General features: G+C 44.6%; 1 protein-coding gene across 1 annotated transcript in view; it reads left to right on the forward strand.

Annotated features, from left to right (window-relative positions):
• The window catches only part of KCNH5 (potassium voltage-gated channel subfamily H member 5), a 149774-nt gene extending 134482 nt beyond the window's left edge, over window positions 1–15292 (forward strand). Inside the window, exon 11 of the mRNA XM_050975248.1 lies at window positions 14345–15292. Within this exon, the coding sequence (XP_050831205.1) occupies window positions 14345–15292 (948 nt within the window). The remainder of the gene's footprint in view (window positions 1–14344) is intronic.
• The last annotated feature ends 327 nt before the right edge of the window (window positions 15293–15619 follow it).

Raw genomic sequence — 15619 nt, forward strand, 5'->3', positions numbered from 1 at the left:
GCTCACTAGCTGGTGGGTAGCTCTCCTCCTGGCTTTCCCAGCTGTGGGTGATTTCTCTTGACTCTGCACCAGAAAGGAAGAGCTCTTTGCTGGTGCACATTCAAATATGAGGAAACATTAGCAAAATCTTTGAAATGGCATCTTTGCTCTCTAAAAATTAATTAAATTTGATCCTGCCATAAATAGAAGGTTCCTGCTCTGCTGACAATTACAGACACCTCTAAAAAACTGTGATTCCTTCAGTCTCCTGAGCTAAGGCACCCTCAGTGGCAAAGCTATGCTACCACTTAAGGCTAAAGGGAGAAGTTTTAGGTAAAAGTAGCACATCCTGTTCATGGTATATTTCTTCTTGACAACATACTCCTTAATGTTTGCATGCTTGTGTCTTGGGTCTTTTTTTTTTTTTCTCCCCAAGTGGTTCCTCCCCACTGAAGCAGTGACTGTCATCCTATTAAAGGCAATTTCAGCATGTTCCAGCAGCCAGCCCTCCTTAATCACACACTGCCAACTAAGAGCTCCCAATTGGGAAAAGCTTTGCTCTTGCTGGGTGAGATGTTTCACTTGAAGAATCCCTGGGATACTTTTTAAGGTTATTCACCAATCTTTCTGTAGTTAAATGAAGTAGATATTAAAAGTTTAAATAACCTTTTGGTCTTCTTTTCCTGTCAAATTTGGATTTCCCAATGGTTCCACTCAGTTATTTCACATCTATTGCACAGTGGGCTGACCCTGTCTTTCAGAGGTGTTAATCCTTTTCAAGTATTGATTTCAGATTAAAAGAATTGTCAGGTCACCCTGCCAGTGGATTTAGTGCCGTGTCTCTGAGTTGAGAAGCAGACATGTTGCTGAACTGCCCCTGCTCATTCTCCCTGTGGCTTCATTTGCATGGCATCCCATGGGTAAGGTGGGCACAGGGATATGATCAGTGGTCATTTGAACTTAGGTTTCATCCAAAAGATCTGTAGAAAGGGAGTGAGTGCTGGCAGTAGTCCTGAGTTTATCCTGAGTTTGTTTTAGACAGCTTCAGTCTTCTCTGAATTGGCAATAGGCTGTATAGGAAAAGGAGCAACTGAGGTAATTTTGGCATGATGGGTTGGCTGAGAGCAGAACCATGGTGCAAGCTCTGAGCTTGACAAGAGAGAGAGATGAGAGCAGTTCTGAGAGCAGCCTGATCAGGGAATCACAGAACCCCAGGATGGGTCAGGTTGGCAGGGACCTCAGTCGGTCATCTGGTCCCACATCCCTGCTCCAGCAGGGCCATCCCAGAGCACAGGGCACAAGGGTGTGTCCAGATGGTTCTGGAATATCTCCAGTGAGGGAGACCCCACAGCCTCTCTGGACAACCTGTTCCACTGCTCAGTCACTGCATAGGAAAGAAGTTTTTCCCTCATGTTCAGGTGGAACTCCTGTGCATCAGTTTCTGCCCATTTTCTCCTGCTTGGCACCACTGAGAAGAGCCTGGCTTCATCCTCCTGGATCCTGCCTTTCTGCAGGGGGACACTGCTGTGGGACAAAAGGAGTCCTGGTGCCCTTCCCCATGATGTGACATAGGCAGGCCCTCACTTTTAGCCCCAAAAGGTCTGGTCCTTGACTGGTATCTAGAAGCAATTGGGAAAGAAGCAAATGACTGCCTGTCCAGCAGTGTAAATCTGCTCCAGTCAGGAATACTGGAATGTTTTTCAGTCGGCTTGGGTCTGGAGTCAGTGTCTTTTCCACTAAACTGGTCTCTGTTACTAGCCCTGGTTGAGGTGAGGGATATCTGACAGTGACTGAGCAGCATGTTTTATCTCCCTGTTTTGTCATATGAGCTGGTGTCTTGGCTCTTCTGGGAACAGAGGCTGCCCCTTGTCCCTTCCATTTGGGTTTTCTAAATTATTTCTTCACTTCTGACTTAGCACTTCCAAACAAAACTCATGGTGTTCTACCTTGCATGGCAATGGAAGTGCATTGCTCTAATTGAAGCTCCTGCTGTAAAAGCTTTTCAATAAATTAACAAAACCTTGAAAGTGATGAAGTCAACAGAGTAGCTGGTGGCACATTCCATAAAGAACCAAGGTTTCTGAAAGCCAGGTGGAACGTTCTCAATGTCAGAAGCAAGGCTGATAGCAATGGATGTTATTTTTTATTGGGCCAGTGGATTTAGCTGGAAAAAAATCAAAAATCTTGCAGTTGCAAAACCCTTTTTCAGGTCTGAAGACTTCAGATTAAATTTCAGGCACTTTATAGTCTGGTACAGTAATATTTAAGTTAAAAAAGAAAACCATAATGATTCCAATTAATTTAAATTTCCACTTAAAGCAGACAGCAGAGAGTAGCATATTTGGGGAACAATTTGCAATTCTTTTGCTGATGTATTACTTTGTAAATGGAGAGACTCTTTTAGGCATTTAGTGAGACCATTTAGTCTTCAGGCAAAAAGCAATAAGAGGCAAAAATGCAGAGAAGAAAACACAAATTCTGCAAATCCTCTGTGCCCGTGTTCTGAGTGGTTTTGTGCAGGAACACTGGGGATGTGCAGGAACACTGCACAAACAGGGCTGGCCAGAAGCCAAACATGAGGATTTTGATATTTTTCAGTGGAATAAAAGCATAACCTTTGTCACTAAATAAACAGAAGTAGTTCTGCCTCCCTCCTCACCCCTCTTCCAACAAAAACCTGAGCAGCAGTAAGTTGTCCTGGTCTGGAATTAATTTCAGCAATTAACTGCAATTAAAGGTGAGCCTTTTCAATTATTTCAAATCCAGAACTCAACACACCAGACAGGACAGTGGTGAAAGGAAAGGTTCTTATCATACTAATACATTCTGGGTTTTTTACTTCTAAAAATATATAATTGTGTGTTTAATCTTTTTGCAATATGGATTTCCCTTCTTTAGGGGCTTTAGTTTGGAAGCCTTGGCTCCATCCCCCCAGCTTATCCACTGAACAGCTCAGTGACCCTGGGCCAGTGATGTGTGACCTCTCTGTGCCCTGCTGCTGGCCTCTGGCACAAATGGCAGCTACGTAAATCCAACTTCCTCCAATGCAGGGAAAGGGGAGGGCTGGATTAGTGCTGCATATTATTATTGATGATTGATTTTCTGCTCCCAAGTTAAATCAGGCTGAAGAGCTACTTGTAAAGTCTTTTGGCACTTTTTCCCTGGTTCTGCAGTGTGCCCCAAGCTCAAACCACCCTGCTGTCATCTAGAGGCTTTGAACTGTGTTTCCCTCTCCCTGCCCAGGAGCGTGGCCCCCTTAGGAGATCCTGGGAGAACTGAAGGCTGTTTTCTTCTTTTAATCATCTCTGGTAAAATGCAGAGACAGTGGCTAATCTGCAGCACAGATGAGTGTGGATCAATTGGCAGTGCTGCTGACTGACATTTCATTAGGCCAGTGCCAATAGCAGATATTGACCCAGCGGCCAATCAATAGAAGTTTGCAAGGACCCAGGCTGCCTGATGGAGTTGGGAGCTGTCCTGTGGAAGAGAAAACTGTCTAGCAGTGAGCACAGCACCCCTCAGCTGGGCTGGGAGGCAGTGGGAGCTCCCTCTGGCTCTTGAGCCCTGGGGTACCTGATGGTGATGTGCTGATGGGGTTGGTGGTGACAATGTGGTGTAGTGTGCCATGTGGTGCCACATGTCACCATCTCCTTACCTCTGTGGGGTTCTCTGAGTGTCATGAGATGGTCTGGTTGGGGTGGGTACTGGCTGTCTTTGCTGGGATTCTCTTCCACATGCAGTGAAAGATCTTGGGTGTAATGGGCTTGGATTTTTAGCCATCTGCAGGGCTCTTCTTCCCCCTCTGTAAGTACCTCAGCTTCCCTTCTTGCCGGAGAAAGAAATACCTGCAAAATGGAAAAAAAAAAAAAATCCTGTCAAGAGAAATCTGCTTTTCCCTCTGCCTTAATGCCAGACAAAGCAATAGGAGAAATATTTCCCTTGCCCTTTTCTCTCTCATAATTGTATCTGCAAGGAAGAAAAAAGAAAGGGGGAGGAGAGATGAATATGTGATACTCTGCATCAAGAGCACATCTGCAAGTAGTTTGCTCACCCACCAAATGACCAGTCCAGATTAGGCTTGTTTACATGGGAGGGTTGTTAGGGAGTGAAGGAAGGCATGAGTTTAAATCCCAAAGTGGATAAACCTAACCAGTGAGAGAGAACAGGGGTCCCCACAAGACACTGCTCAGTAATAGTTACACTGCAGCAGTCATACTCAAATTGTTCTCTGCTCAATTTCCCCATGTTTAATTTGAAGACTTTGTGTGATATACAGAAAACAGATTAGACTCTGATTCAATGCATTCTTTCAGCTCTTCAGTCCAGTTTTGTCTTTTTATTGAGTTCAGTGTAGGATTTAGGGTCCTGAAAAGGAGTTAGGAGGCTAAAGCTGGGCTTCTTTGCTCCCAGTTGTGACAGGAGCCCAAGAGGAGCTGTGACCATGGTCACAGTCCTTCTGAGGCCACACAGATCAATACTTCACTCTGCAACAGACTGACCCTGAACAAGGCCAAGCAACAACAGACCCTGGTTGAAACCCACCATAAATTCATAAACAAAGTAGCATTTCTGGTTTATTGATTGAAATGATTTTGTATGTGGAAGGAGCATTTTGCTCACTTGGATAGTATTGCAGAAATCATTCTGAATCTGTCTGCTCTGCAACATGCTAAAGCATCTGCTGTTTGGTTACAGCAAAGAAAACAGAAAATAGTGAGTGAGAAAGCAGCAAAAATAAGCAATCAATTCCAATTCCAGAGCCTCATTTAAAAACAGTGGCAAAGCTCCCTACTTCCAAAGGAGCACAGTGCCCTTCTTCAGCATCCCTTTCCAAGCAGACAAACAGAGCCCAGCAGACATCAGACAACAGCTGAACCTGCAGCCACAGGAAATCCATGAGTTGTTTTCCCCTGAGATTTGAAAAGATGGAGGCATCTCTGGGCAGGAGGAGCTCAGCCCTGAGTGACTGAAAGAACAGAAGAGCTCCTGGTGCAGGAAACTGAGCTGCTCTCAGATAACATTTGTGGTTGGTGGAAAACTGTATAATTTTGCCAAGGGAGGAGAAGGTTTTGGCATTTCTCTTGGAAATCTGACTCCATAGCTCAGCCCACACTTGGCTGAAGGTGTAATCACACCATTTAAAGAGCCCAACAGGCCAGCTGAGTGATCTGACTGATCCTTCCTTGCAGAGCAGGTGTCAGTACCTTCAATCAGAGAGTGATGTCTCAGGGGATGAGGACAGGACTTCAATTAGCACTGTACATCCATTGTGCACTGCCCTAAACATCTTAGGGCAGCAGTGCTCTGGGCCCTTGGTCTCAAGATAAAACCCTGAGAACACCTATGTGCATTTTTTCTGTGACTTTTTTTTTTTTTTGAACTGCCACAGTTTTGGCAACAGGCCAGCACAGTGACCTCTGTCTGCTGTCAGCCATGGGTTTTAGTCTCTCAGTTGTAAATAGTTAGCAGTGACAGAGGGATTTCCAGTTAATTGGGGAAATGAGGGCAGTGTTATTATCCTCTCTTACACTGGGGGAGATGGAGACATGAGGAGGCAGAGTGATTTGTACAGGACTTCCCTTCACTTGGCTGAAGGTCAGGCCAGCAGGATAATCCATCCCTGTGAATCCCAGCCTGATGCTCTGTGTTTGCCCACGGTGCTCCGGGGATGTGACAAATGAGATTTGGATCTCTGCCCTCTTCTCTCCTCTTTCTTCTTCCATCCAGACATGTTTGGAATGAAACCAGGATCACTTCAGATCCATACCAGGTATGAAGAGGATGGGTCAAGCTCTCAGCCATTTTCTTCTTAATAATCATGTTTTTTCACAGATGAAGATCAGCCTAATTGGCTGCCAGTGTGCACAGATGTCTCTCTGCAAGAGTACTCAGGTGCTGTGAGAATTGATTGTGAACATGAAATGGAACCAGATTAAAATTTGACCTACAGTAATCAATTTCTAAACAGTAGGACAAGCAGTAAGGAGATGATGGAATTTCTGGACTTTGGAAATCAGCTATTGGCTGTTGTTGTGCTTTTCTGTAGGGTTTCTCCTTCATTACATGCCCTGATTTTTCTTTAGATGAGCAACCTGGGGGACAAAGATCTTTATTAAGTCATCATTAAAGAATGAACCTCATCCTTGCACATAAAATGCCATTAAATATCCTTTAAAAAGGCTTTTTCAGCATCATGGAAATAATTCTCATTTCCTTGAAGTGATATCACTTTGTTACTTGGGCTGGAAATCTGCACATCTTTTTCAGGTCAATTCAATAGTTGCTTAGGAAGAATGTATGTGAATACAGTTTCTTCAAAGTAAAATTAAAATGTGCTTGGTGGGAAGCTTTTGCTGCAGCGTGTTACTGTGTCTGTGAAGTCAGGATCAATGGAAATTTGCAGAAAGGCTATTATTTACTGTTTCTTTCAAGCAGCTGGAAGACTAACCTGCAGAAATCTTCTTTTCCTCCAAAATCCAGCATGAAAGACTGTTTAGTGAGACATCCCTATCCTGGAGATTAACTAATTGCTCAGCAGTCAGTCATTTTCACTGCACAGCCAAGGACAGAGATTCCTTTCTCACATGCAGGTGGAGCAGTGGTTTAACACAAAACAGTTCCTGGGACAGGAGGATTAAGGGGAATTTACTGGAGAGCAATTAAAAGAGTTGTTAGAGCAGTTTGTTTTTGAGGCTGAATCTCACATCAAAGTGAAGCTATCTGAGGAGTGTACAGAGCAGAAGAACAATAAAGCCATAATTTCAAACAATCTACTCTGCATCCTTGGAGTGCAGATTAATAAAGTGAGCTAAGAGTTTATGGAGATTTGCAGGAGTGAATTAGGAGAAGCAGCCTAAAGGCTTGTGTTGGGTCATTTCCTATTAATCCATTTCTGTCTAGTCCTTCATAGTTTGACTTTTTAAATTCACATTTTGATTAATGTAAACAAAAAAGGAAGATTTTTTTTTTAATATAATGGAAGGTTTCTTTGATTTTTAAAAAGATAATATCTGAAAAATAAGAATTAAAAGCATTTTACTATCAGGTATTAGTAATGTCTTGGGAGCTTTCTGAAAAAGAAAATCGGAAAAATAAGATTTAAAAGCATTTTTACATCAAGTATTAATAGTGAGCCTTGTTCTCTGGGACCTGCCTAGATTTTAAAAACACATTCATTTTGGAGCAAGCCTTTTCACCAAGGGTTATACATTAGGAATTGGGATTGACTGGCCTAGTTTTCAGAATATCAGAAAAGAGGATCCCAGATATGCCCTGTTTTGACAGCTGATGGCTCCTAGAGGGGACCAATCCTCAAGGACTGAGGGATGCAAATTTCCTAGGGGCTGTGGGAAGGGCATCCCTGCTGGAAGTTTTTTCTGGGAAGTGTAGTGAGAATAAGGGGGAAGGGATGGGTTTCTTTTCCCTGCTGGTGGTTCATCCAGGAAATAGGAGACCACCTGAGATGTGTCTGTTTTCTGCACACCCACCCTTTTGCACTGCAAAGCTCATCCCACTCCAGGTGCTGTAGGACAGATCCTGCTTGGATCACTCCCACCCCTGGCACTGCCAAACCCAGCAAACCCTTCCGAGGCCATTGCTCTGATGGGATCAGGGGGGTCTGGGATGCTCCATCTGATTTTCCTCAAGCTCTCACTGAGAGCCACCAGTCTGGCAGGGTCTCCTGGGCAGTCATGGCTTGTCCTCCCTCTGCAGCTTTTGAAAGAGTAAAGTTTGTCTGTAAGGACTGGCTTGGCCCTGAGGCTGTGGGGAATTCATCCCAGCCAGGAACTGGCAACACCCCAACACTCCGGGGTGGAAACAAAAATAGCACCAGATGAAGGGTGCAAAACACACACACATGCACAGAGAATACTGCAGGAGGCTTTTTTACACACTCTGCACCAAACCCTGACATTTGCACTGCCAGAGGTGGGGATTTGAATCCTCCATCCCCACCATCCATGGAGGATGCCTGCACAGAGGCGACAGGCACGGAGCTCACTGTGCAGACACCAGAAACAAGCAGGCAGCTCAGGGTACAGCTTGTCTGACCTGCTTTAACATCCAGCTGCAGGTGAAATAAATGACTCACACCTTCCAAGTGCCTTTGTCTTCCTCCCTCTGCTGTGCAGGGCTCCTGGAGGGTGAGTTCAGATGCAGACAGAGGCTTTGTAGGTGAGCCCTGTTCCAAATGTCTGTGCTCTGGAAATTGGATGTATTTTATGGGGCAGGAAATGTATTTATGTATTATGTATTTTCAGGAGCAGGAAATAGCACACACGTCTGTGCTGGAGTATCCTGTGTCTTTCTAAATCCTGCATCTGACATAAATCTGCCTTCCACATTAGCATGACAAAAATGTAAATTACTTTTGTACAGTGCACTCCAAGATGTGAAAATTAATAGTATTTTTTGCAGACATCTTTATGGAAATTTATGTTGTAAAGCCTTGTAGCATTATTTCCAAAGAAAATGAGATCTGTGTTATTGCGGTATTGGATATTGGTTATACCACTTAAAATTTTTTAAAACCATTTGCCAGCTTCAGCTAAGCTTGTGTAATTTCAGGCCAAGGAGGCAAGGAAAGGCAGCTCTCCTATTTCCAAAAAAAAAAAAAAATCCTATATAAAAGGGAGCCAAGACCAACACACCTTGTGAGGATACTCTAATTCCCTTTTTGAATGGAAAGTAGACATTCCTGGAGGGGGTGCACCAGACCAAATCCTTCTGGGGGGATCTGAAAGCTGGTGAAGGAGCTGATGGGTGGGTCTAAGCCAACTGCAATCCAGCTGCCAGCTCTGCAGTGTGGTTCAAAGAAGGGTGCATTTCCCTGAGATCCTGCCTCCATCATTTGGGAAGCTCCAGCTCACTTTGTCTGCTCATCCCACTTGCTCTATCTGCAGTGTTTCAAGGACAGCTCTGGACCTGTGCTGCCAGGTGGGCCCAGGTTAAAAAGAGCCCTCTATTTCTTCAAATTTATTAGCCTGCTTCAGACTTGATGATCTTGATTCCAACCTTAATGATTCTATAATTCTTTGATTCTTATCTCACTGATCTCAGATGCCTTCTAAGAAGTTGCTGTAATAAATAGGAACAAAAATACAGAGATCTGGACAAATACATTGGGTTGTGAACAACCAGATGCGAGGGAGACGGGGCTCCTAAAGACAAGACATTGAATCAGACAAGATAATTACCCCTGAAACAAACTTTTGAGAGATGATCAGCACTGACATCAGCCTGGTCTGTGCTTTAATGAGAGTGACCTGTGGTTACCGAGTGGATGCAGCTCTGGGGACTGAAGTGTTTTGTTACTGCTTCAGAAATGTCCAGTGAGCTGAGTCAAACCAATTCTCCCAGGACAGGGTCTTCACACTGAGAAAATCTTAGCTTTTTGGTGGCTTTGTGTGGCTCTCCCTCCCTCCTTCCCTCTCTCCCTCCCAGTCAGTGCACACACACTGCATCCATCACCATGACAACTGTGTTCCCTTTGGATCCATGGCTGTCCCTTTCTGTGGATTTCTGTGGAGGGAGCAGGCACACCTTGAACACCACTAACAACAGCATGGGATGTTCAGGCACAGGACAGGATGATCTCTGGTCAAACAGCTGCCACTTTTCATGAACTCACTGTAATTCTTCAAGACTTTTACCAGCTCTGTAATCCCTTCACGTACCTGCCTTGGAGTCGCTTATTAAGGGATCTTTGTGCAGACCTCCTGGATGGAGCAAGGTCATGGAGGGATGATTTCCACAGTACTGCTACAAAAAAAAGACAGCAGACAAGGGATGCATTTCAAAGCACCTGAAAAGGCCACAGCTTTACTCTTTAATTCAGTGTGTGCGTGTGTGTCTCAGCTTTGAGCTGGCTCCCTGACTCCTCATTGCTCTTGCCCTCATCTGCACTTGGCTTTGGGGCTGGTTGTACAAGCTGGCACCTCACAGGAGCTGCTCCAGCAGTGACATTTCCATTGCCAGTTCCTGGGGTAGGGTCCCCCTTTGGAAGGGACAGAGTTCACACTCACATGAGTTACCTCTTGGTGTGGAAGGGAGGGCAAGGAGGCTGAGGTTGAGATCAGATGGAGAATCTCAAATTGCTGGTTTCTCCTCCATGCCTGCCTCATAAATAACTTGAGTATTTCAGTCCCCATGGCTGGCTGTCAGTTAACTTCTGCTTCATCTTTGCCAGCTCAGTAATTAATGTCATCACTGTTGCCCATTCTACCCAAAGTGAATACACTAAGAGAAACCCAGGAACCTGGACCCATAGGACAAAATTTGTGCCACATGGAACAGTCTTTCATAATCTGATCCATAAAGGAAATATGTCTGTTACATTAATGAATTTAGAACTTGGTGTGAGACAGGAGTGTGGCTGTTTACTCCTTGAAATGAACTCTGTACACACTTAATTCAGCTTCTTCTTTAAAGATTGTGACTGTTCCTGGGACATACATTTGGGCAGGCCTATGTGTAACTACTCTGAGAAGGGTCAGGGACAAATTAAATAGCTCATCCAATTTAAGATTTCAAAATAATGCTCTCCCAATCTTCAGAGAAATGTCAGATTGCATGAGATGTTTTTTTTCAATTCTTATTTATAAAGAAAAAATGCTGGTTAAAGTTATTAGACATTAATAGAATTAAGTTTCCATGTAAACATTTGTAAATGTAAACACATTTTAACTATTCTGGTTTAGTTTAAATCACTGTGGAAGCAGATTAAATCCAGCCACATGAAAAATCTCCTAATATGGAAAAAATTGGTAATGAAAAATAACTATTGCTCTGTTAGTGCTAGAATTCACATCTTGTTTTTTTCTTCAGGACTTTGTCTGTGTAGGATCCTTCTTTTCTTTTACTTGTACATATTCTACTGGTCTCAAATACTCCTGACCAAAACTAGATCCTTGCTGTGCTAGGGGTGCATCTTCCCTGGTTGAGGGGAAGGAAGAGGGGGAAGTTCTCCATGGGGTGAAATGATTTCCTTGGCAGAGTAGGTCAGTGTGAAAGTGAGGACCAAGACCTCAGTCTCTATGCAAAGTGCCATTATCCCACAGGGTCAGTTGGGATGTGAGAGTCTTGGTTATGCATTTCAGAGTGAAAAAGGAAATAATAAACAGCTATGAACACATCCAGGTTACATGAGAGAGCCAAGGGGGGAGTAGGCCCAGGGCTGTGCACCAGCCCACCTTTGCTCCACTGGAAATAGGGCTCCACTGAGGTAGATCACTCCTGAATTCTTGGCTCTCAGCTATCCCCTGGATTCCTGAGTCCCTGGGCATTTTCTGCACTAATCAGCATGTGGCACGTATGCTTCTTCAAAGGAGCTGCCCAGAACCATTCCAGGCTGGAGCATTTTCTGTCCCAAGAGAAGAAAAGGGAAATAACTCATTGAAGAGCTCTGTCAGCTTGTGTCCTGCCAGAAGCTGAGAGAACATGTTCTGAGGAGGTGACAGCAGGGCTTTGGGTGTGTGTCTTCTCCACTGCATGGCCATAAAGTAGGGATAAAGCTCATGGCTGTGAGGGGTTAGTGGGTCCTTGGCCTCACACAGCAGACCAGATTTGCATCATGTATCTGATGGCATTTGCCACTTTGGCCACCACCATCCCTTTCTTCTGTTCCCAAAGAGTTTGCTCTGCTCTGAGTTACAGCAGTACTCAGGCTCAGACCCCCCTGCCACTGGGCTCAACTCATCCAAATGATACCTTTCCAAGTGGTTCTGGGGCAAAAAGCTTCACAGTAATTTCCTGACTTTTACAAGGATGCTCTTCAGGAGTGTGAGGTACAGGTGGTGTCAGATTAGAGAGGTTTTTGCTTTTCTTCTGCCAAACCCAGCAGCAGCAGTCACTGTAATTATATTCTGTGCAGGGAGATAACCTCTGTCTGGGGAAGGTTTGAACTGAGTCTAGAACAGGGATAAAAGAACCAAGATTGGACTGGGGGAGAAAGGGAGGTGAGGGTAATTTCAGTGAAGTACAAGCTATATACTGAGAGGAATCCAAAACTGCTGCTGTGGTCTTTGTTGTTGTCATTCTGGTTATTGTAAACATGCAGTAGGAGAGAAGTTGTCAGAGTTGCCTCCTGCCTTTCCCAATGGCACATCCAGTGCCACACTGGCCAGGGAAGCACACTGTGCCAGGCTGCCTCCCTTCCAGCATCCTTCCCTTCCAGCATCCCCCACTGCCTCTGGACAGGCTGCCTGCAGGGAGCAGGGTGCTCAAGCAGTGGAACAGATTTGTGGCCAAAAAAGCAGGGGAATCATGGAAACATAGAATGGTTTGGGTTGGAAGGGACTTTAAAGATCATCCATTTTCAGCTCCCTGCCATGGGCAGGGACATCTTCCACCATCCCAGGTTCTCTGAGCCCCATCCAGCCTGGGCTGGAACACTGCCAGGGATGGGGCAGCCACAGCTGCTCTGGGCAACCTGTGCCAGTGCCTCACCACCCTCACAGTAAAGAATTTCCTCCTAGCATCCAGTCTAAACATACTCTGATTTAAAGCCATCCCCCCTTTGTCCTGTCCCTACACAACCTTTTAAAGCATTGGGTGGAGGAAGTTTCCCCCACTGCAGATGTTTTCAGGGACTCAGCACAAGGCAGAGCAGCACAGCCAAATGGGGACACCATGAGAGGAACCAGCCATGTCCCCTGAGACACACCCTGGGGACACATCCTTGCAGCTGGTTGCTTTCACTGTTGCATCTTCTGCCAGAGGTGCTGCACTGCCCTCTGGGGCAAGAGAGGCACAGACAAAACATCACACACAACCCACCTTCCCAATGTGCCTTTAGAGAGCGTGGCTTCAATTAAATGTGATCACTCAGTTTTGAATCAAGGGCAGTTTCTCTTGCCATTATTTGCTCTCAAGAGTGGCCTGAGAGACAGAGAGAGAGAGAGAAGCTCCATGAGGGCAGTTGCTAATGAAGGGGAGCCTCTAAATGAGGGAATGTGTCACTGCATCTAGGTCAGAGTAGTCAGAATAAAGTAACTTCCATGGTTGTCCCTTGGTTTTGTTTATATTTTTTTTTTAACTGGGCTTCTAATAAGCAAGTTAACCAAATTATTATAAGCAGCTGTGTTTATCAGCAGCAGGCAAGGAGATACCAACTGCATTTGAAAGCTCTCTAATGAAGCTTTGAAGCCCAGCTCATCCCAGATTCGTGCAGTGAAGGATCTGTAGCCATCGTGGCACTTCTTTGCTGACTTCTGAAGATGTGAGACTTGAAAGTAAATAGATTCTCAAATATGGATACTCAAGTTGATATTTCAAAAACCTACAGCTGACTGACACAGGGTTTTGTTTGTGTATTTCAAGGGCTTTGTTTTCCTTTTCTTACCACACTATCCCTTCACAGTCCATATTTGTATTTAATCACAGGCTGCTTTTCACAGTGTTGTCAAACAGAGAACCAGTTTCCCAGATTCCCAGTCCCACATTCAAGAAAACTGGATGAACCTAAAAATAAAAAAAAATCATATGAGTAACATGTAGAAAATCAACAAAAAGATTTTGCTCTGTGGATCCTCCCTAAGCTTGAGGCTCAAATTCCTTTTTCTGCAGCAGCCTGAGATATGCTGCTGGGTGAAATAACTCAGCATTAAATGGCATGGCATGAGAGGGTGGATATTGCTGGGTTTTACAACCCTGTTGTGCTGCTTTTCCCTGGTGCTTCCAGCTCACCTAAACATATTAGACATACTAATTCTTCAGTAAACACTTGAAAAGTGTGTGAAGCCACACATGTGGCCCATGGGGAACATAATTGCACCCTCCAATACTCCTAAAAAACCCTAACCCTAACAGCAAAACCAAAAAGTATTAAGCAAGCTGGGATTTTTTCCAGCCTCTGGAAGGGTGTGTACATTGAATTTATCTTGCAGCTGTGTAGTCCCTGCTGAATTACTGTTTCCTTTTGATCTGTACTAAAGATAGTGACAGAGCAGGTATGAGTGTGAGTAATGGGTAGGTTGGCATCACAGTATTTGGGTTCTTTGTCGATGGCTTTCTTCTCTTTGTTCAGTTTCTTTCCTTCTGTTGGTGTTGTGATATTTTTAGTTCTTCAAGTAGTAGTATCTTCTGCATCAAGGAAAAAGGTGAAACCCACTTTTAATGTATCCTGTTAAGGAAGTGTGTGTGTGTGTATGTGTAAGTACCCTGTCTATAGTGGTTAACCTTGAGGTTGCTGTGTCTTGATCAGCTCCATTTGAAATCACTACAAAAAAATGAAGATGGAAAAGAAGATCAGAATAAAGAATAACAGAGAAATGGCTGTTCTCAAGACTTTTTACCCATCTCAAATTAATATTTTCATATAATGTCCTTTGGGTCCTGACTCTGTTGTGGATTTGTCCCCCCACAGATCATCTTCAGGAAGATCAGCGATGTCAAGAAGGAGGAAGAGGAGCGCCTGCGCCAGAAGAACGAGGTGACGCTGAGCATCCCCGTGGACCACCCCGTGCGGAAACTCTTCCAGAAATTCAAGCAGCAAAAGGAGATGCGCAATCAGGGCTCCAGCCACGCCGACCCCGAGCGGAACCAGCTGCAGGTGGAGAGCAGGAGCGTGCAGAACGGGGCCTCCATCACGGGCACCAGCGTGGTCACCGTGTCCCAGATCACGCCCATCCAGACCACCCTGGCCTACATGAAAACCAGTGAGGCCGTGAAGCAGAACAACCGCGATGTGATGGAGCTGAAGCCGAACGGGAACGGAGAGCAGAAATGCCTCAAGGTGAACAGCCCCATGAGGATGAAGAACGGGAACGGGAAGGGCTGGCTGCGGCTGAAGAACACCATGGGCGCCCACGAGGAGAAGAAGGAGGACTGGAACAACGTCACAAAGGCCGAGTCCATGGGGCTGCTGTCCGACGACCCCAAGTCCAATGACTCGGAGAATGGTGTAAATAAAAACCCACTGAGGAAAACAGACTCTTGTGACAGTGGAATCACAAAAAGTGACCTTCGCTTGGATAAAGCTGGTGAGACTCGCAGCCCCCTGGAGCACAGCCCCATCCAGGCGGATGCTAGGTGTCCTTTCTACCCCATTCCTGAGCAGGCCTTACAAACCACGCTGCAGGAAGTCAAGCATGAACTCAAAGAAGATATCCAGCTGCTAAGCAGTAGGATGGCTGCCCTTGAGAAGCAGGTGGCAGAAATTTTAAAAATATTGTCTGAAAAGAACGTATCCCAGCTCTCTTCCCCCAAGTCTCATTTATCACCCCAGTCCCCTCCCCAGATACCCTGTCAGGATATTTTTAGTGTTTCAAGGCCTGCATCACCTGAATCTGAAAAAGATGAAATCCACTTTTAGCATATACCTATGTGTATATATGTATACAGTATATATGCAGAGGTGTATATATACCTTTATACATATATATATATATAAATGTGTGTGTATACGGTAAATATATATACATATATATTTTCACTTGCATCCAATATGACTTGAACACACCAAGGATTTTGATATGTAAATATTGCATGTCCAGCTGGATTCTGGCCTGCCAAAGAAAGCAATTATTAACATAGATATTGCTTGTATAATATGCAGTTGACTGCATGCACACTTTACATTTATTTATAATCTCTATTATGTAATAAAAGAATGACTTTTGTTTAACAAAGGCAATGTACT

The sequence above is a fragment of the Serinus canaria genome, chromosome 5 (genome assembly GCF_022539315.1).
Source record: "Serinus canaria isolate serCan28SL12 chromosome 5, serCan2020, whole genome shotgun sequence".
Lineage (NCBI taxonomy): Eukaryota > Metazoa > Chordata > Aves > Passeriformes > Fringillidae > Serinus > Serinus canaria.